We start from the raw sequence: 22,507 nt of genomic DNA, 5'->3' as shown, positions 1-22,507 counted from the left end.
TTTAATTCATTACATTCTCCCTGTTTACAACCCTTCCCCCATTTTACTGCCCGCTCGCTTTTGGGAAAGAAATGGAGGACTTCTCAATCCAAATCACTACCGAGAGAGGGGGTGGGTTCCTGGTTTAAGATTAAAACGAATGGACTTTTACACACTTTACAAACACACGAATACGGGGGTAGTACTCAGGTGTTTGATAGTGAGCTTCAATATGCTGTTGTGAGAGAAACATGGTGTGAGATCCGAGCTTCGCTGCCCGAAACGTCGACAGACCGAGGAACAAGAGGCGCCATTATAGCTCAGGGTCTGGGACTTAACAGACAAATAACCGTAGCCTGAATAAATAGTTAAATTATTGCATAAAATGAGCCATTGCATTCCTTTCCCCCTTCAGCGTTAGCATCGCAGCCTGCCTGACAGCACAGTCCTGCGCGTACGTACTAGACGCTACTCGTGTATTCATGCGCAAAGAGGTTGTGCTTTTTGGAGGAAGGAGGGGGGTGAGGAGCGTAAACCGAAACCCAAAATATTCACGAACACCTTAAGGTGCATTAAACTGCACGTTTTAGAAACATCGTTTCTTGTCCACCCCAAAAGCCCCGGCGCTCGGGATGCTTGTCCGCATCGACGCGTGGCACGTTGTTCCTGAGAGCGGACTATTTTGCGAGAGCGCGGAAGCCTCGCGCGATGTGCCGGATCTGCTTTCTGTGTGTGTTGGGTGAATGGAGGCGCAGCTCTTCCTGGTGAACAAACAACTATAGGGCAGCCTAGCGATACCCGCTTCCCAGAACGGCCACACACACCTTCTCCTTCACCCCCAAAAATGGCTGCTGAGCGTAAACACATCGCGCAGTTGAAATCCGGTGAGTAAAAGGGATTGAAAAAGGTGACGTTGGAATATTTTTATATACATCTGCCTTTACCACCACGTCCTTCTCGAAAGCTAATGTAGCTCATTCTCCCCCATCTCGCAGAACTGTACTTCCTAATAGCCCGGTTTTTAGAAGCTGGACCCTGTCAGGACGCGGCAGAGGTGGGTGATTTTGTAATTTAGGACTGTAAACGACATTTCTGGAAAAGATCGAAGCGTAATTTGCTATTTTTGTGCTTTTTTCAGACCTTGATACGGGAGGTTCAGGAGAAGGAGGTAAGCAGCGCGAGCCCTACTCGCGTCGCATCTCGCTGCGCTGCACTTCAGCCTGTTAATTTCACCCAGATTTTATATTTATGCTTCAAAAACACAAAATCGAGCCCTTAGAATTTACCTAGACCCATTTAACACTGTTTTCCCATTACAGCTGTTACCCAAAAGGATTGACTGGACTGGCAAAGAACACCCAGGGAGTTACGAAAATTTGGTAAGGCATCCCTATAACCGAGAGAAAACTTTTTAGAGAGCAAAATAAGAAATTGAATTTCCCGCAATTTTTAAATCAGGAAAAAAAACGTAACCCGAACACACGGGAAAAACCAACCTCGGGGTTAGAAAGGACCGCCAACGGGTGAACCCAGAGCCTGGCCTGACCTCAGGGATGTGAGTTTTGTCACAGGGCTGTCCGCAAGGTGTAAATAGATGTTAAAATTGATGTAGAAATAAAGAGACGTCATGAATGTGCTGCTATAAGGGGAAGGGAGCGGAGGGAGGAGGGACCAGTGCGCCAGAGACTGAAAGCGGGGAGGGATGGAGGCGCTCTGCTCCATGCAATACAACCATAGACAGGGTAAAACACTCATTTTACCTTAGTTTATTTCACTTAAACTAAGCTTTTGGAGCAGGAAGCAACAAAGCCGGAGTCGTAGAGGATCTTAACAGAGTGCTGGGGATTTTTTTTAGTGGCCCTGACAATTTGTTCCTTCGGAGGAAATTATTTTTGAACAGAAAGCACTGAGAGACTTGAGGCCAATAATACAAATGAGAGGTACTTCGAAATGAGTACGTATTGATGATTTAATTAATTACGATATTTAGAATGGTAAATAAATGATTAATCGGATTACTTGCGTTTTTCGGTAGCTCGCTTTTTCATTTAGGAATATCACTTGAGAAGGCAGTTTGATTTCGCTTTCGAAGTGAGGGATACAAAAATATCTTGATTTTAAAACTTAGTGTGTTTTGTGATCCAGCCCCTGTTATGGCCAGCCCCCAATAGGCTATATATCAGTTGCGTAACTAATAGACTCAGCTGTCTGTTAATCACACAGTCTGTTACTGCTGTGTCGCCGTCGTCTCTTCTGCACGGTGAAATTCACACACATTGTAGCGATAATCTGTTATTTTGTATTCGCGATCGTCTCGCGTCTGATCTCGCGCGCCGCTACGCCACTAGATCCCAGTTAGTGTATTATAGTGAGTGAATGCGTGCGTGTGTTTTGTGTGTGTGTGTGTGTGTGTGTGTGACCGTTCGTGGATGATTTCACTGCCGTGTCTGGAGATGTTAAAGCCAGTGTCTGCAGATTGTGGGTAGGAATAGCGCGCACGAGACTTTACCGCCTGATGTTGGCGCTGTCAATTACATTTTTTTTTTTTGGTCAGGTCTCGAGTCCCTCGATCAATATGTTAATGAGCTATGCAATCTGCATTAATTATCATTATTCATAAGATTAATTAAGTAATGACGATGATAACAATATTGCATTAAAATTGTAATGAAAAATAAATGAGGCTATATTTTAATATACATTTTTTTAAATATATATAAATGCATTTATTCTAACAATTTTTTTTTAGTAATTACTGTTTCGTCCGCAAAATAATTAATATACAATACATTAACAGCTGAACAGTATTCTAATTAGAAGGATGATTCATTAACAAAACTGTAGATATATTTAGATTTTAATTTATAATTTGTGTTTTAATACGCATATCCTGATTCACTCAATGTTAACATCGTTGTGTGTGTGTGTGCGCGCGCGCGTGTGTGGATAGATATGGAATGTGTTTGTGTGTGTGTGCGCGTGTAGACCAGTAGGATGACGCTAAATGCAATTAAAGCCACATTAATTACTGTTCTGCCTTTGGAAGCTGGATCTGCTGAACAGGCTTGATAAAAGATGCCCGGACTGACGCGTTGCACGGGGGGAGAACATTTTACACTGTAGATTAGATTCATCTCTAGGGGAAATATGGAAAGATAAAAAGCGCTTTGCAATACGGCAGTAACACTGTATTGTTTTAAAACGAAGTGTCGAATATAATCCTCTATAAGATTGTAATTATGCTATTATGTGAACGTTTTTTTTATGTGTGCACTGTCAATGTCTGGTAAATGCCTTTTTAAGTATATGCCTTTATTTTGTTATCTATTTTTTTTTAAAATACACGTTCATTAAGATAATTTCACGTTGATACTGGTTATTTTTAACGAAAGCATTCACATGACATGCTTTGATTAAATTTGAATATAGTAGTAGAAAATGTAATTATTGAATTATATAACTGTAATTATATTTAAAAGGGTATTAATGTAGATTAGCATTAAGATTGTAAATTAACTGCAAGGTTGCAAAATGTTTGCATTATACTTGCACAAAATCATGTTCTTGCATTTTTGCTTCCTTTTTCCAATATCTAATTTCTATGCATGCATTATTACAACCAAATAATTGAGCATATTGTACATTATATTAGAAATATATTTTCAAATGTGTTTAAATACAAATGTAGATCCATTTGCCTTAATGCACTTTTGTGATTGTGTGTGTATAGGTCAAATTATACAGGCACATTTCTCCAGATCACCTGTTGCAGGTGTGTGAGCGAGTGAGTCCACTTTTAGAGAGAGAAGTGCCAGCCAGCGTACCTGGAGTTAACTCACTGCTGGGAGCTGGACGCCAGTCAGTGCTACGTACAAACAAGAGTGAGTGTTTCTATTTTCTGATTAAATGAATTCATCAACCATTTTATAATAAGCTAGTTAACCAGTTTACAGCCAAGTTAAGCAAAAAAAAATGTTTTGAATGTCTTTTTTTTTTTTTACCATATTAACACCATAACTGCTGTAAAGCACTTTAATAATGAATTGATCAAATGTGTATTTTGTGCCACTGTTTTTTCTATGTAAAAAGCTGATGACAGGGAAAAATCTTAACATTGGGCAAATTCATTAAAGGATTTAACTTAATCGTTAAATGTTTACAAATGGCATCTCACGACTGAGTCAGATATATAAGCAAGTATGTGAAAGAAGGAGGAATGATAATTGATGGTGGATTTAATAATAATGCTGCCTTCAAATAAAAACAGATTCCATAGCAATTCAAACTTCAGCATGTCTATAACATTATCAAGAATACTGCAACTGGCCTTCATAGAAATAAAACAAAAGCATATAATTACACATTGCTTTACAGTGAATGTGTGTGACAATACCAGTTTGTGTAAGTGTGCCTAGGGATTCAGTCAGTTCTACAGTGTATGTTTAGTGACAATCCCACGTGTTTGTTGCAAGGTTGTAAGCACGTGGTATGGAAGGGGTCTGCCCTCGCAGCCCTGCACTGTGGCAGGCCACCCGAGCCGCCAGTCATCTACGGAAGCCCGCCCAATATTGGTAAGTCACCTCTTATTGGTTGTTTTGTTGATGTATTCCAGTGGAAGGAAGTTTCAACATTCATACACACCCTCATACCTTTTAAAGACAGTTTTTCATTGATTTGATTACTGAAATAGAATTTAAATTTCAAATATAAAAAGTAGAACATTTTGAAATCTGTGGACCATGTATTAAAAAACGTTATTTGTTGTAAATGAAATGGTTATATTAAGAGTTTACTTAGGAAGCTGAAGATTCAAATGTATTTGCTCTTGTGTGCTGTAGTGGAAACAATATACAGTCGGAGGCTGAATGGCTCATATCGGTTGGGTCAGTTGGTTCCTACAGCTGTTTACCAACATATGAAGATGCACAAGAGAATTCTGGGACACCTGTCATCTGTGTACTGTGTCACCTTCGACCGCACCGGTCACCGCATCTTCACAGTAAGACATCTGGTTTTATGACAGACTATGCTTTTTTTTATTCTGGAGGAAAAAAAATTGAAATGAGCTTTCCTTTTTTTTCTGAAATTGAGGATATGGACAAAATGTAAAGTATTGTGTATGCATGGAATTGCATGTTTTTAAAACATAGTATGTTTCTGAAATGTTATAATTAGTATTTGAATTGTGAGCCCTCCCTTTGTTTCCTTTTTGAGTACAGTATTCTGGAGTGTAGTATTACATCAGGTTATGGAATTTTGATTTGTTTGTCATGTTCTTGTGCTGTCAGTGTGCTTTTGTGTGTGTGTACAGTATGTGCTTGCATGTGTATCCGGAAACATATTTGAATGGTTTAACCACAGGGAGAAGATTTTTTGAACATATTAATTTATTGTTGCGTTTTATTGGGAGAGTTAATTGGATGGTTCGAAGAGTTTGCTTCAATATCAGCTTTTCAAAAGAGATTTCAAAAACGTTGAAAATGATTTATTTAAGTGATGAAAACATTCAGAGGGGGACTGCACGCTATTGAGTTTGTTTGAAAACACTTCGGAATAGGAAGTGTTGTTCTTATATTTATAACAGGTTCTCAAGGACATTCCAAAAAAATATATAAGGGAGGGCTGCACGATTGTTTAATTGAATTAATATGAATTGTCTTGCTATTCTAAGCTCATTTTTACTTGTTAACAATTAACCAATGATAACAAAAGTAAAGGCAAGAAAGCACTAATGATACATATTTGATATATAATCTCTGTAAAATTGTATGTATTTTAAATACTTATCCAGTGATCACAAAAGTCTAGGCCAGAAATAGAAATTTATTGGTCAGAATTTGTGGAATCCTTGTTTACAGTGTATAGTGTGCAACTCCATATATCGCACATTATAAATATGCATTTATACACCATCATTTACCATGACCTATGATGTTTTTGCTTTTAGCAATATCTAATATCCAATATATTTAAAATGTAAATAAATTCTGGAATATCTGTGTGTTCATAAATTTAATGTACTGATCAAGCAGTCTGAAGAAACAAAAACTGATGTGCAATGTAGTAGATTTAAATAGCTTTGCGTTGAAGCCAGTGTGCCTTTAATTAGTCTGTATGCCTCATTAAACTGTATACATACAACTGTATGCCTATCCATTATGGAATTTAAAGGGATGTCACTAAAGTTTTTAGGGTGCTGTTAAGTTGTCATAATAATAAAACACTTAAGGTCAAAAGCTTTAACACTGAAAATCCCCCAGTGAACATAATGGTCTCAAATGAACAATTGAATGGAGGGATCTGATCGCTGTTTGGTCCAGATGTCTGACTGGGTTTGGGTTTTTAAGGGTTCTGAAAGCAGCTGTGGTTTTATGAGTTGATCAGGGACTTGCCCCTAAGAGAGTTATATGTTCACACTGTATGTAGGTCCTCTGGTTCAAAAGTGCTGTTCTATAGTTTATAATGGAGTACCATTAACAGAGCCATTAACTTAACTTGTGTTTATTTTACATGGCATAATGGTTTGGATAAAAGCATACAGAAATATGTGTAAATGCAGATTGCTCTTATCATATTTTGAAGTGTCGCAGTATCGATTTCTGGCCTGTTTTGATGCGTCCAATCAACACATAAATAACATAATTTGCATTCAATCCAATCCAATAAATTAAAGTAAAAAGGATTATATTTTACTTTTTCTAGTTGAAAACTATTTTTTTTTTATTACAGCTTATATTATCAGCATATCAGTATAAGTCTCTTAGTATTTGGTTGTCCTCTTTACTTCAGTGACAGCAGCACTTGAGCTGCAAACTCCACAAGTTTGTGTAAAACCTGATGATCATGTTCCGTTGCATGATTTAATGATGATCCTAAGAGCATATTGTGCTTCATTGGTAAAAAGAACATCTGAAAGTCTGTCTGTACACATGATCAGTGTCAGAAATGTATGTATTTGATCAGTGACCCAGGAATAGGGAAGAAATTTAGGAATATTTCATGTCTAAGAATTTTTACTTTGTTTTACATTTTGGTAACTCTTTAGTATAGGGACCAATTCTTACTATTAACTAGTTGCTTATTAGCATGCATATTTTAAACATATTGGCTGTTTATTAGTACTTAGAAAGCACATATTCTGCATGACCATATTCTACAACCAAATACTGAAACATTGCAACTACTTTACTAACTATTAATAAGCAGCAAAGTAGGAGTTTAAAGGCAAAAGTCATAGTTAAAGGTTTGTTAATAGTGAGAATTGAACCTTGAATTAAAGTGTGATGACATTTTTCAAAATATTGAAACTTGTTTACAGGTTTGAATAAAAAAAATACAGTCTGTGGACTTTTTAAAGACTTTGCACACTACATTCAAAACTTGGGAGTCAGTAAGATACATTTTTTTAATTCATACTTTTGTTCAGTAGGGATGCATGATTAAACTGAACAAAAGTGACAGTAAAGACATGATGTAATTTTTTTTTAGTTTTTTAAACTTGCTATTCATCAAAGAATGCTAAAAAAAATGAAAACTCACAAAAATATTGTCGTTATAAATACTGCACTGTTATAAGGCTTTGCCATCACAGGAATACATTATACTTTTAAATGTAATATTACAAATTGAAAAGTTATTGTAAGACATTATTTCAGTTTTTACTGTATTACTGACCAAATAAATACAGGCTTGGTGAGAATAAGAGATTCTTTCAAAAATATACAAAAAAATCTTACTGACCCCTAACATTTGAACAGTTAGTGTGTGTCCTTAATAAATCGGACTCTATGGCCCTTTGTTGGAATTTCAATGAGTAGTTCTTTTCTTTCGTCCGATGTTGTGCTACACTGGAAACTCTGTCTTAATTTCCTAGTGACTAAAAGGGTATTTTTAGACAGTGAGCCTTCTGATCTCACAGGGACAGATAATGTTTTGACTCTGGGGTAAGTGTAGAGGTCAAAGGTTGTTCACATGTCCTGCCTGGGGAAGCATACTGTTGCTTGGTGACATCATGACGTCTTCAAACTTCTTAAAGATTTTGTGGGTGTGTGTGTGTGTGTGTGTGGGTTAGTGCACATGTTTTGATTCAGGCATTTCTCGGACATTACCTCACTCTCAGCCGTTGGCGTGAGCTGTAGTTAAGGTTTGTCAGAGCTCTGTAGGATCGTGCTTGTGTGTGTTTTGCTGATGTGTGTTTTTGAGTGTGCACTCTTGGGTTCCATTTTACTCTGCAAGTTTTTAATGCTCCAAAAATGGCTGAACAGCAAGGATTACTCCCCCTCTTTCTGCCTCTCCCTCCCTTTTCCCTCTATCTCTCTCTCCTACTCCTGTTCTCTTTGTCTTTTCCTCTTTCGATCAGGGTCTCTCTGTGTTTTCTCCTCTTTTTTTTTTCTTCCCTGTCTATAGGTCTTTTTCTCCTGGCTTGGGGGGTGTGTCTGTGCGCGCATGCATGTTGAAAAAAGTGTTTCTTTTGTGGAATTGGCTGCGAGCCACAAATAAAATCATCTCTTTCATATTCCTGAGCCATTAGCCAGTGTGTCATTGGCATTCCATCTGTGTTTAACAGATCTTCGGGAATGTTCGTCTCTGTGTGTGGCTTTGGGATCATTTTTCTTTGCTCAATTCGATATGCATGTGTGGCCTGCTAAAATCAATGTTATTATCACAGTTAATTCCAGTGTTTCTGGAAACAACTGTGATATTTTCATGTTGTTAAAATCACGTTTATTAAATGAGGAGGAAGATGGCAAGCTGATTATCTTTGGGGAAAAGCCTCTTTCAATCAAGCTGTGAATTAAAGATGGGGTTCAAGTTGTTATAGGTAGCGCTTGCTTTTTTTATGGTCCTCTGCCTGTTGTCATGGAAATGCAATGCCACAGTGCTGTGTTTTTAGGTTAAAAGCATTTTTGATTTACCTTGCAATAAATTCACATTGGACTCGATTAATGTAGTATTTGTAACAAATAGTAACATATGTGTTGGAAGACAGTTGTAATGTTTCTGCAGGAAAGGGATGATATACACTCAAAAGTTTGGGGTCAGAAAGAATTTAAGGCTTTTGTAAGAAGTCTCTTAAGTTTACCAAGGCCACATTTACTTATTTATTTATTTATTTATTTATTTATTTATTTATTTATTTTAATCAAAAATACAAACAGTGAAATGAAATATGTGTGATATGAAATATTGAAATATGTGTGATATTTGATATAAATATTAAGATAAATTAATATTAATAAAATTTCAACTACAGTTTAAAACCTTTTTCTATTTTAATATTTTAATGTAATGCCATTTATTCCTGTGATGTCAAAGCTGAATTTTCAACAGTCTTTACTCCAGCCTTCAGTTTCACACAATCCTTCAGAAACCATTCTAATATGCTGATTTGGTGAAATCAAGAAACATTTCATCTTTTTATTATTATTATCAATCTTGTGCAAATTTTTTTTTTCAGGATTCTTTGATGAACAGGAATTTTGAAAAGCAGCATTTATTTAAAAAATAGTAAATTGTAAATGTTTTTACAGTCATTTGCGCAATTTAATGTGGCCTTGCTGAAAAATTTTCAATTTATATATAAGATCTTACTGACCCCAAACCTTTGACCAACACCTTTATTTTACATATTTTACAATTAATGAATATTCAGGGTGATACATAAAAACATTTTTTTTTTTTTTTTACAATAATCAATATATTTAGTGTTAGATATTGTTAATAATACTGTATAAGCATATTAGTAAAATTTGACATAAGATAGCTTTTATGTAAGATTGGTCTGTTTTCAATTATTATCCACAAATAGCTATTTGGCTATTGGTTAACATTATCCAATTGCTCATTTTATCTAGAAATCTAAAAGATAAAATATATATACAGGTCCTTCTCAAAAAATTGATAAAAGTTCATTATTTTCCATAATGTAATGATAAAAATTAAACTTTCATATATTTTAGATTCATTGCACACCAACTGAAATATTTCAGGTCTTTTATTGTTTTAATACTGATGATTTTGGCATACAGCTCATGAAAACCCCAAAATCCTATCTCAAAAAATTAGCATATCATGAAAAGGTTCTCTAAAACGAGCTATTAACCTAATCATCTGAATCAACTAATTAACTCTAAACACCTGCAAAAGATTCCTGAGGCTTTTAAAAAACTCCCAGCCTGGTTCATTACTCAAAACCGCAATCATGGGTAAGACTGCCGACCTGACACCCTCAAGCGAGAGGGTAAGACACAGAAAGAAATTTCTGAACGAATAGGTTCCCAGAGTGCTGTATCAAGGCACCTCAGTGGGAAGTCTGTGGGAAGGAAAAAGTGTGGCAAAAAACGCTGCACACACAACGAGAAGAGGTGACTGGACCCTGAGGAAGATTGTGGAGAAGGACCCGATTCCAGACCTTGGGGGACTTGCGGAAGCAGTGGAATGAGTCTGGAGTAGAAACATCCAGAGCCACCGTGCACAGGCGTGTGCTTTTGAACCAGAAACAGCGGCAGAAGCGCCTGACCTGGGTTACAGAGAAGCAGCACTGGACTGTTGCTCAGTGGTCCAAAGTACTTTTTTCGGATGAAAGCAAATTTTGGAAATCAAGGTGCCAGAGTCTGGAGGAAGACTGGGGAGAAGGAAATGCCAAAATGCCTGAAGTCCAGTGTCAAGTACCCACAGTCAGTGATGGTCTGGGGTGCCATGTCAGCTGCTGGTGTTGGTCCACTGTGTTTTATCAAGGGCAGGGTCAATGCAGCTAGCTATCAGGAGATTTTGGAGCACTTCATGCTTCCATCTGCTGAAAAGCTTTATGGAGATGAAGATTTCGTTTTTCAGCACGACCTGGCTTCTGCTCACAGTGCCAAAACCACTGGGTAAATGGTTTACTGACCATGGTATTACTGTGCTCAATTGGCCTGCCAACTCTCCTGACCTGAAACCCATAGAGAATCTGTGGGATATTGTGAAGAGAAAGTTGAGAGACGGAAAGACCCAACACTCTGGATGAGCTTAAGGCCGCTATCGAAGCATCCTGGGCCTCCATAACACCTCAGCAGTGCCACAGGCTGATTGCCTCCATGCCACGCCGCATTGAAGCAGTCATTTCTGCAAAAGGATTCCCGACCAATTATTGAGTGCATAACTGAACATAATTATTTGAAGGTTGACTTTTTTTTTGTATTAAAAAACACTTTTCTTTTATTGGTCGGATGAAATATGCTAATTTTTTGAGATAGGAATTTTGGGTTTTCATGAGCTGTATGCCAAAATCATCAGTATTAAAACAATAAAAGACCTGAAATATTTCAGTTGGTGTGCAATGAATCTAAAATATATGAAAGTTTAATTTTTATCATTACATTATGGAAAATAATGAACTTTTTCACAATATGCTAATTTTTTGAGAAGGACCTATGTGTGTATATATATATATATATATATATATATATATATATATATATATATATATATATATATATATATATATATATAAGGAAAATAATTTAAGAGGAAGAGGGAAGGTAATAGTTTTTTATTTTATTGGTATAACATGCACTGATGAGTTGTTCACAATAAGACCAGGAACAGGAATTCAAGTAATTAAGTAAATAGACTGCATTTTGATTTCATGCTGACTTTATGAGCAAGGTAAATTTCTCAAGTGGTTTTGGATACATAAAACAATAGGTTTGATTTAGGGTGACATCTGTTTTGTTTTTGGTTATTGTTACTCACTCTTGTGTAATGTGCTTCTCTTGGCGTAGTCTGAACTTGATATCTGAGCCTATGTAATTGTATTAAGGAAATTTAAATGACTTGATATGCCCATCTTTAGAGGCCCAGGCGGGATTGGTTTAACTTCAGACGTTTGGCTGGAATCTCTGCTTGACTTAATTAATTTGCAAAACACTTGAGTAAATTCTAGTGGGTTTTATTTGGCTGCACAGAAACCAAACTTTCTGGAGAGAACTTCTGAAGGAAGGCTGAGTCTGAAAATCATTCTGACGCACGACTTTGGCAGGGTCTGAGGGGTTACCATGTGTGACGTGTCTCCTCAGGGTTCAGACGACTGTTTGGTGAAGATCTGGGCAACGGATGATGGGCGTTTGCTTGCAACACTGAGAGGTCATGCGGCAGAGATTTCAGACATGGCTGTGAATTATGAGAACACCCTGCTGGCAGCCGGCAGCTGTGATAAAATGATCAGAGTGTGGTGCCTGCAGACCTGCGCCCCGCTGGCAGTACTGGAGGGACACTCGGCATCCATCACGTCATTACAGGTGTGCGACACATTTACATTCACATTTCAACAGACACAATGTTATGAGACATGCATGAGCATTTCACCATTACAAAGAATTCTGTATAAGATTTAACAGTAATTTCTTACAATAAAAGAGTGTTGTTGTTGCTTTTAGATTTTTACTGTGAAATCAATTGCAGTCTAGGTCTTTTTTTTCTGTGGTAGCACAATAAATTACTGCGAAAGACGACCATGTTGCACACCATTCCAGGATAATAGTGTAAACAGTCACCATTATGGTGATTCATGTTTTCTTTGGCTGGGAACTTGGACCTTTTAATTAATTTTCTCCCAGCCAATATTACAGAACACAATTGGTTGTACATTGAGAAAATAAACTAATAATTGCAATTTATTGTTTTATGTTATAATGCAAAAGCATAGTCTTTAATGAACAATTAACCTTAATTGTACTCTTGTTAAAATAGTGCTGTTGTAAGGAGGCAGACTTTTATTATGAGTTGCCAACCAGGCCAGCAAAATAGTTTATTTCAAGTTGATTTGATTAGCGCTTTTCACAATACTTGTTGCTTCAAAGCAGCTTCACAGAAAATGCTTGTTTCAATGTTGCACTTAGCAGTGAAATAAATACTACTAAAACAATACAACAACATAATTTATTCAATCGGCAGTGCATGCTAGGAACCAAAGTGCCAGCCACAATATACAGAGATTATTATAATGCAGACATGGCTAATTATTGTGTGTACAGCTCAGTGCTGTTGCGTTACAGTCACTTCCTGATCCTGTTCACTGTCAAGTCAAAATATAGTGTTACTTAATTATAATAAACTGCAGAACTACTGTAAAAATGACTGTGAAACTTCTAGTAGGCAGAAATATACATTACCTTTCAAAGAAAGGCTCTGTGCTCACCAAGACAACATTTATTTAATCAGTGAAAACAATAATATTGTGAAATTTTGTTAAACTAACTGTTTTCTATTTTAATATATTTTAAAATGTAGTTTATTTATTTGATGGCAAGCTGAATTTCAAGCAGCCATTACTCCAGTCTTCAGTGTCATATCCTTCAGAAATCATTCTGATATGCTAAATAAAGCAGTTTTGCTACTTTATGTGGAAACTGTAATACGTTTTTGTCAGGATTCTTTAATGAATCAAAAGTTAAAAATTTATGTATCTGTTTGTATCTATGTATCTTTACTGTCACTTTTGATCAATTTAATGCATCCTTGCTGAATAAAAGTAATTTCTCTCTCTCTCACTCTCTCTCTAAAAAAATAAATAAAAAAAATTACTGACCTCAAAATTTCACATTAAATTTACAATGTATGTTTTGCAGTGTATATAGGCATGCACAATCACACACCCACTCACAGAGACAACATTTACTGTGTTGTAATCCTGTTTCATCTGTGTGTGTGTTTAGTTTTCTCCTCTGTGCAGTGGAAATAAGAGATTCCTGTCCTCCACTGGAGCTGATGGCACCATCTGTTTCTGGCAGTGGGATGCACGCACGCTCAAATTCGGGTGTGTTTCCTTCATTCTTGCACTCGTCTATGGGGTTTTAAGTTTTGAAATCTTTCCTTTGCTATTCAGAGCAAGTATTTAAAGCTCTTTTTGTTTAGTTGAATTCATGCAAAGGAGAAACATGGAATTGTAGCATGCCATTTTCTTTTGAACCAATCTAAAATATGTTTCAGTGTTTTGATATTTCATTTATTGTTTTTGCAATTCCATTTTAGTGCAGAAATGACACCTTTCCCCTTTAAATAAGGTCACTAAGAGAATATATTCTGGCACTCATCATGTTTCTGTGTGTGCAGGCAGCGACCCAGCAAATTCATCGAGCGGCCCAGACCAGGCGTGCAGATGATCTGTTCCTCTTTTAGTGCAGGTAGGCCAGAAGTGTCAAAGCTCTTTTCTCACCTCTACCTGCTCCCGTTTTATCAGTTATACTTTATCATTCACAGCCTGTCACAGGAACCTGTATAACAAATGCCTTTGTTACAACACTGAGCTTGTAGTAAAACTTGATGTTTTCAGAAATGGGACAGAAAACATTTTTGAGTTTAGAGAAACTGATCAGTGGTATCTGCCAGTTTGCATAACTGCTTTACAATATGACATATGATACAGTTGTGATCTTATATTTTGTATGCGATAGCAAATTAAATAAATCTTGTGAGAAAATCTATATTTATTAGGGCTGTCAACATAATGCACAGTCTTGTGTAAATGGCCCCTAAATCTTTCTTGGACAGATTGACAAGTTTGATTAAATGGATTGCTGTGGACTTTAGGCCAGTGATGGAACTAAAGTCAATAGTATGGAAATAAAAGAAACAATACTGACTCTAATTCACTTTGTCAATGCTTTTGTTTGCCATTATTACCTTAGTTTTGGGGCCTTTCTAGGCAATTATTTATATATGTGATTAATTGCAGTTAATTTGATTAATTCATCTTCAAATTTGTAATTCGACTACAAATTGTAATCAGCTGACAGCCATGATATTTAAGACGTATGCCCATGATTATATGAATTCATGTGCTCCCATAGAAACGTGATATTAAGTGATTATTTATTCCCATGTTTTCATTGTTCTGAAAGCTGATAGCAGATTATAGAGTGACAGCGGATCGTTTTGGCTTAAACATTTTTCTGCAAGTGAAGCTATAAATATCCTGTTGTCAGACAGATATCACACACTTTTTAAAAAGAGAGTGTTTAGCACTGCAGGAGCTCTTCAAATACACATTACTGAAGAAAGCAAACACACAGCTGGCTTTTACCCAGATAGACACATACACACTTACACAAAGATAGAAACAGGTTCTGGTTCCTTCCTCTTCATGTCTTTGGTAATACATGTTCTGAATTCATTTGAGTTTCTTGTTTTTGAATGAATATTGTGATTATTGCTGATACTTGCGGGATTGTGCCTGCATGAAAATTGACAAAGCGTTTATTAATGATGGACTTTTTCTGTTTTTTATGCTCATTAATACTGTGTTATTGATGATGATGATGATGATGCAATTTTTGTAATGTTAAACAATATTTGATGATATTTCAGGTGGGATGTTCCTTGCGACAGGCAGCACTGATCACATCATTAGGGTTTATTACTTTGGAGATGGACAACCAGAGAAGATATCTGAGCTGGAGTCTCACACTGTATGTAATGCTTTTTGTGTGTTGTTTGCATTTTGTTTGTGCATGTGTTTTCTTATAAGTGTAATAATATTATAGTGTGGAACCAAACATAAAATGCAATTTAGAATGGTAAAACACTCTTCTATGAAATATAAAACAAAATAATAAACTATTACACTATTTTGTAAGTTAGTAATACTATATAATTATACATATATAATAATAGTATAAAATAAATAGCATATATACTATCATATTTTATAAGTCTAATAGTTACATTATAGACAGGGGTGCACATAATTTTTTCAGCCTGGTTCTCATAAGAGAACCTGGAGATTTGGTTTGTTCCTTAACTAAACTTAAAAATAAAATGCTAATATTTACTTCTACTTTCTTTGTTTGCCTCTTTAAGAAGAATCATTTTATGTATTCCCCAATTGTAAGTCGCTTTGGATAAAAGCGTCTAAAAATAAATAAATAAAAGCGTTTTCATCATTTCATCAGGCTTTTATTTTGGCAGGTTGTATACGCGCTTCCGGATTTAGTGCTGCTGCTGATTAAAGAGTGTCAGTGAATTAATGTCACAGTTTTGCATTGTGCTTTGAAAACGGCATCGGATAGCCTAGATTTAGGCTTTCAGTTTGAAAATAAATCTTATATAGTATAGTTTGTAGAGAGTTTGACTCCTAACCCTAAGGTTGTGGGTTCGAGTCTCGGGCCGGCAATACCACGACTGAGGTGCCCTTGAGGAAGGCACCGAATCCCCATCTGCTCCCCGGGTGCCGCAGCATAAATCGCTGCCCACTGCTCCGGGTTTGTGTTCACGGTGTGTGTGTGTTCACTACTGTGTGTGCGCACTTTGGATGTGTTAAATGCCGAGCACGAATTCTGAGTATGGGTCACCATACTGTATGTCACGTCACTTTCACTTTTTTTCATCTAAAATGGTAATTGTGTATTAACAGCTGTCAACCATGTCGGTACGCAAATGCGCTGTCAGAACTTATTTATATAGCGCATTTTTTATTTTGGTCACTCATGCGTACCTGCGGACCACTTATGTTCACCCCTGATTATAGATTATACTTTATCAGGTTCAGTACTATGTATTACAATTCAGCACCTTCCCAGCGTATGTTTGTGTGTGTAATATGCTGCTGTCAAAATACAAATATGTTAATTTCGTAAAATTATTATTTTTAAAGGGATAGTTTTCCCAAAATGAAAATTATGTCATTCATTTCTCATCCTCATGATGTTCCAAACCCGAAAGACATTTGTTCATCTTCAGAACATAAAATAATATAATTTGGATGAAATCTGAGAGCTTTCTGACCATGCATAGACAGAAGTGAACTACCATGTTAAAGGCCCAGAAAGGTAGTATGGACATCGTTAAAATAGTCCATGTGACATCAGTAGTTCTACCGTAATGTTATGAAGCTACGAGAATACTTTTTGTGCGCAAAAAAAAACAAAAATAACAACTTTATTCAACTTTAAGTATTTAAATGTAAATTTAAAATGTATTTAGTAAACACAAATTTAGTCATCATAAATTAAAAAAAAATGCATTTAACAGAGGCATCAGTATCAATGTTAGTTTTGATATTTTCTTGCCTTTATTCACAGTACTTCGTAAAAAGGTGGTAGAAATCAAATAAATATAAAATATACCTTCACGTTGTTTTTAATTAATTTGGTGACTAAGTGTGAAAATAAATATGATTGCAAATTTTTAAATGCTGTGTTTATTTACAGAAAAATGTGTGGTTAATTAGTTAATTAAAACATATAAACTATCTTCTTTGATTGATTGAAAGCACTAACATATGGAACCCTGGACCACAAAACCAGTCTTAAGTGTAAATTTTTCAAAATTGAGATTTATACATCATCTAAAAGCTGCATAAATAATCTTTCCATTAATGTATGGTTTATTAGGATCAGACAATATTTGGCCGAGATACAGCTATTTGAAAAATCTGGAATCTGAGGGTCTGACAAAATCACCTTTAAAGTTGTTCAAATGTAGAGCTTAGCAACGCATATTACTAATCAAAAATTAAGTTTTGATATATTTATGGTTGGAAATTTACAAAATATCTTCATGGAACATGATCTTTACTTAATTTTCTAATGATTTTTGGCATAAAAGAAAAATCGATAATTTTGACCCATGCAATATATTTTTGGCTATTGCTACAAACATACCCCAGCGACTTAAGACAAATAAATAAATAACAACTTCAACCTAAAACAATTCTCAGAATTTTTAAAATAGTGTGTATATTGATGTATTGTTTAAAGCGTCTCATTTTTCTTCTCTTTACTGGATTCACTGTTGCAGGAATTCATTATTATTTTGAGGTTCCCCTCATGTTTTTTAATGACTTCATCTTTTTCCTCAGGACAAAGTCGACAGCATCCAGTTCTCCCATGGTGGCGATCGGTGAGCAACACTGGCTTCATTTATCTGTGTACATGTGCGATCGTGAGAGAGAGAGAGTGTGTGTGTGTGTTTGTTGGATTAATGGAACCTGGGGGTTCTTATAATTATTACAAGCTGATGTTGTCAGCAGAAAAACATCCTTGTTCCCAACACACACAAACATGCGTTTCAGATGCACATCGTAAAAGAATTCAAGTGGAAAAAATGTCTTTTTACTTAAACAACAGGCATGTGACACAACAGCTCTTTATTCAGTCTCTCCAAGCTCTTTTATGTTCCTCACTCGCTCTACTTTAATGAGCAAATGTTTTTGCATTGGGGGAGGGGGAAAATAGTGAGTGTGACAGAGAAGAGGGAGAAAAGGAGGAGTAAGAGAGAAAAGGAGAGTAATAAGATGGAGAGGTCTGTAACAGGTCCCTAAGGAATTAAAAAGATGGATGTTCACATGAACAGATTCCTTGCACCGAAGGAGACAGCATCCAGTGTTACATATATAAGAAGGGTAGAAACCTCACCAATCAATAGAACTGCAGAGTGTACTGTCAAAAAAGAAGAAAACCGTGTCACAAATGAGTAGATTGCACACAGTAACAGACAATGCACAGCAAACTGTTTCCAGTGCTGGTAATAAATCAGTATATTAGAAAGATCTCTGAAGGATCAAATGACTCTGAAAACTGGAGTAACAGCTGATGAAAATTCTGATTTGCATCACTGAATTAAATTATATTTTAAAGTATATTAATTATGTATTATATATGTATAAATAACCTCTGACATGGAGAAGTATGAAAACTCCTCACATGACCGCTAAGTTACTGAACATCTGAACATAACGAACCAAATGCACATTGACTGAGCTTCTTCCGTCTGTTCTGCAAAATGTAAACAAATGTAAATTTCTGCAAGTGTAAATATTGTGGAAATATCCATATTAATTGTGTCTAGGCAAAAGCATTCCTCCTGGAACAGAGGAGGAATGTATTCATTTCATACTCTGTGACAGCTTATTTAATGTAAAAATTATACATTGCATTTAATGTATAAGTTACACGTACAACAAACTGGTAATGTCATAGTGGTATCGTGTACTGTAATCGAATGTAGCCTATCTAAGTTATACCTGTTGAACCGTAGACAGCACACGCTGTGTTCATCTAATAAAGATCTTCATCGCTAGCAAACAATAGCCATTGCAGATTTGCTTTCAATTGACTGTAGATCCAAAGCCATGTCTTCAACGCTCTTGATGTTCTTAAACTTTCTGTTACAACTCTGAGTGAACCGCTTCAGATTTCTTTTTTTTTCACTAAAAATGTACTTAAGAGTAAAAGTACCCATCTTTAAATAATATACTCCAAAAGTATTAGTTGCCCAAAAAATTTACTCAAGTAAATGTAACGAAGTAAATGTAACTCGATACTACCCACCTCTGGATATTGTTACTGGAAAACAATACATTACTATTTGAGAAAATGTTTATTTTTTGCTGTTTAATTCACATACAGCACACATCAGTAAAAATTGTTTTATGGAGTGGTGCACATACACGTACACACATTTATGTAAATGTTAACATTAATACTACGTCTTCTCAACAATACCACTTTTATGGTGTTTATGGAGGTCCTAAAGGCATAGTAACAAAAACTAACCATATAATTTTAAGGGTCAGAAAGAGGGAAAATTGTCATACTCAATTATGTGTGTTCTCGAGAAAAATATTTAATAAAAATTCTGCTGTATGAGCACATAAGATGCCTTATAGAGTAATATATAGTCAACAATACAAGAGCCACGTTCAGTACACTGTAAAACAAAAACCCTTCATCATCCATTTAACTTAATTTTAACTCTTATTTTTGCTCAGTTTTATGAGTTTTAATTTTTCTGTAAGTAATTTCAAAATTTTTGAAGTGGAATTAATTTATCATTGTTGTACCACGTTTTACTAAACATTTTAAGACAGCAATGAAATTTTCAAATTTAGTGGATTCAAATTTTATCAGTGTGCCTCATTAATTCTTTTTTCTTGAAGCGTCAGAGTTTGTATTTGTATAGATTACATTTCTGAGCATAAACCTATGCTTGTGTAGGTTTGTGAGTGGCAGTAGAGACGGCACAGCACGGATATGGCAGCTGCAGCAGCAGGACTGGCGAAGCATTCTCCTGGACATGGCCACTAAGCTACCTGGGTAAGATAAATGTTAATCACTGTTCATAGGTATGGCTTGATTAATTGTGCATTAATGTTACATTTTGTTTGCTAAACAATTGATCGTTAACAACATATAATTACTTTGGAGCCCCAAGAGGGCCATTGATTCTGACTGCAAAGGAGCGACTGAGATGAAACCTGTAAAGCCACCAACAGAATCATGATCATGAATCATTTGAATGCATGTTTATATATGTCTTTTTGTATACTGGTTTGTCTCTCATTGCTCTTGCTCTTTAAAAAGTAGTCCAGCTGTAAAGCAAGTTAGAAATGTCACACTATTTTATATAAAGTACTTTTCTTATTTCTGTCTTTTTAGCAAGTACAACCCTCCACCTTTAGAGGACAAAGTTACCAAACTGAAGGTGACTATGGTGGCCTGGGATTGCAATGACAACACAGTCATTACCGCTGCGAACAACTTGACATTGAAAGTGTGGAACTCGTACACAGGGAACCTTATTCATATATTGATGGTAAGAGTGCAGAGATCTCTCCACAATGACTGAAAGGAGGCAATATGTGATAATATATAATATTGTCATTATGGCCTTCACCCACAGGGCCATGAGGATGAGGTGTTTGTGTTGGAGCCGCATCCTTTTGATTCCAGAGTGCTTTTCTCTGCTGGGCATGACGGAAATGCCATTGTCTGGGATCTGGCAAGAGGAGTCAAAATACGCTCTTACTTTAACATGGTAAACTGAATGGCTACACTATATTTCTTTAATCAGATTGCATCACATGCTTTACTAAAAAAAAATCTATGCAAATCTATTGATTTATTTGTGTTTTATTGTGCCTCACAAACATCCTTTCTCTACGTGTGTGTGTGTAGATCGAGGGTCAGGGCCATGGTGCGGTCTTTGACTGTAAGTGCTCTCCAGATGGGCAGCACTTCGCTTGCACAGACTCCCATGGTCACCTGCTCATCTTTGGCTTCGGCTCTAGCAGCAGATACGACAAGGTACTGAATTCCAATCTATGTCTCAGTTGCTATGTTCAGAATGAAATATTAGCATACTATTTGGTGCATTTTGCTCTCTCCATATCATGAATAGTATATTGTCACATAACCTCATCACATTGCATGTTTAATTCAGTGATTTCATTTTAATTATAGTTTAAGTTTTAGTGCTTTTGCCATTTTGTATGAGCTTTTTAATATTTCTATTTGGCATTAATTCATTTTTATAATTTTAAAAACATTTATTTTTCATATTTTATTTTATTTCAGCTTTATTTCAAATACTAAAAATTCTAAGATTTGAATAGTTTTCATTTTAGTTAACAACTGCAACAGATAAGTCGATAACTTACCAAAAACTGATAAACAGACAGTGTTGATATTTTATATTTCATTGGAATACATTAAAAAATAAAACGCTGACAAATAAAAATAATTATTTTAAATGAAGTAAATTTAGGCATCACAACATTATAATGTACAGTATAAAAAAGGATGTTCATTGAAACATTTGCTGAAGATTATATTTAATAGTGTTATTCAATTATTTTTTAAAACATTTTTTTTTAAGTGAGTGTTAAATGAAAGAAATGGTTATATAAATATAAAAAACTGGGGAAATGAGCATGAACAAATACATATTCAGTACTGGCAGATGTCAGTATTTGTATACATCAGTCAATAACTGATATGATACTAATATGTAGTGCACCCGTAGCAGAGGTAATAAGAATAATAGGTTTCTGTGTTCTGAACAGTCTGAAGCCCTGTTTGTCTTACTCAGTTAGTATATGTGTATTTGTTGTAAATGTATCTTTTGATCTGTTCTCTAGATAGCAGATCAGATGTTCTTCCACACTGATTATCGGCCGCTTATCCGTGATGCCCATAACTTTGTGCTGGACGAGCAGACCCAGCAGGCACCTCACCTCATGCCGCCACCATTCCTGGTGGATGTGGACGGGAATCCTCACCCTCCACGCTACCAGAGACTGGTTCCTGGCAGAGAGGACTGCAGAGAGGAACAGCTCATACCCCAGATGGGGCTCACATCATCAGGTAAGAAATGCAAATAGACAGTGTCTCTTTGGTCCCTTTCTGTGTTTTTATTACTTAAAGTAATTATCGGCCATTTGTGTATGCAAACATACACCTGCAAGCGGTCACTGAACAGTAATAAAGTGTTCAAATGTCTCTGTGTTTGTTTCTTATTACTTCACTCAGGGCTGAATCAGGTGGTTAGTCAGCAGGCTGCAGAAGGCTCTAGTCCTCTTGATGGTATTATCCAGAGACTACAGCAGGAGCAGGACCAGAGACTGGGGTCTGACACCAGAGCCAGCAGAGGTAATGCATACATTTTTTTGTAGTGTAGTGACATAATACTAAAATGTTTGATCAGTGTCAATAGTGAAATTTCATGATTCTTGATACCAGTTTATTTTAACATTTATCAATTTACTTACATA

General features: G+C 36.0%; 1 protein-coding gene across 1 annotated transcript in view; it reads left to right on the top strand.

The window, feature by feature from the left end:
• The first annotated feature begins 147 nt into the window (after nucleotides 1-147).
• LOC109080845 (PH-interacting protein-like) overlaps nucleotides 148-22,507 on the top strand; it is a 41,620-nt gene continuing 19,260 nt past the window's right edge. The window contains exons 1-18 of the mRNA XM_042750338.1: nucleotides 148-863; nucleotides 975-1,033; nucleotides 1,118-1,147; nucleotides 1,299-1,358; nucleotides 3,710-3,860; nucleotides 4,452-4,550; nucleotides 4,818-4,978; nucleotides 12,036-12,257; nucleotides 13,674-13,774; nucleotides 14,071-14,141; nucleotides 15,325-15,425; nucleotides 17,816-17,856; nucleotides 19,953-20,051; nucleotides 20,394-20,550; nucleotides 20,638-20,772; nucleotides 20,913-21,041; nucleotides 21,875-22,100; nucleotides 22,266-22,385. Coding sequence (XP_042606272.1) covers nucleotides 824-863; nucleotides 975-1,033; nucleotides 1,118-1,147; nucleotides 1,299-1,358; nucleotides 3,710-3,860; nucleotides 4,452-4,550; nucleotides 4,818-4,978; nucleotides 12,036-12,257; nucleotides 13,674-13,774; nucleotides 14,071-14,141; nucleotides 15,325-15,425; nucleotides 17,816-17,856; nucleotides 19,953-20,051; nucleotides 20,394-20,550; nucleotides 20,638-20,772; nucleotides 20,913-21,041; nucleotides 21,875-22,100; nucleotides 22,266-22,385 — 2,002 coding nt within the window. The 5' untranslated portion in view covers nucleotides 148-823. The remainder of the gene's footprint in view (nucleotides 864-974; nucleotides 1,034-1,117; nucleotides 1,148-1,298; nucleotides 1,359-3,709; nucleotides 3,861-4,451; nucleotides 4,551-4,817; nucleotides 4,979-12,035; nucleotides 12,258-13,673; nucleotides 13,775-14,070; nucleotides 14,142-15,324; nucleotides 15,426-17,815; nucleotides 17,857-19,952; nucleotides 20,052-20,393; nucleotides 20,551-20,637; nucleotides 20,773-20,912; nucleotides 21,042-21,874; nucleotides 22,101-22,265; nucleotides 22,386-22,507) is intronic.

Source organism: Cyprinus carpio, chromosome B23 (genome assembly GCF_018340385.1).
Source record: "Cyprinus carpio isolate SPL01 chromosome B23, ASM1834038v1, whole genome shotgun sequence".
In the NCBI taxonomy this organism is placed as follows: Eukaryota; Metazoa; Chordata; class Actinopteri; order Cypriniformes; family Cyprinidae; genus Cyprinus; species Cyprinus carpio.
Note: the sequence above shows the minus strand (reverse complement) of the source record. Positions and strands in the feature narration are given on the sequence as shown.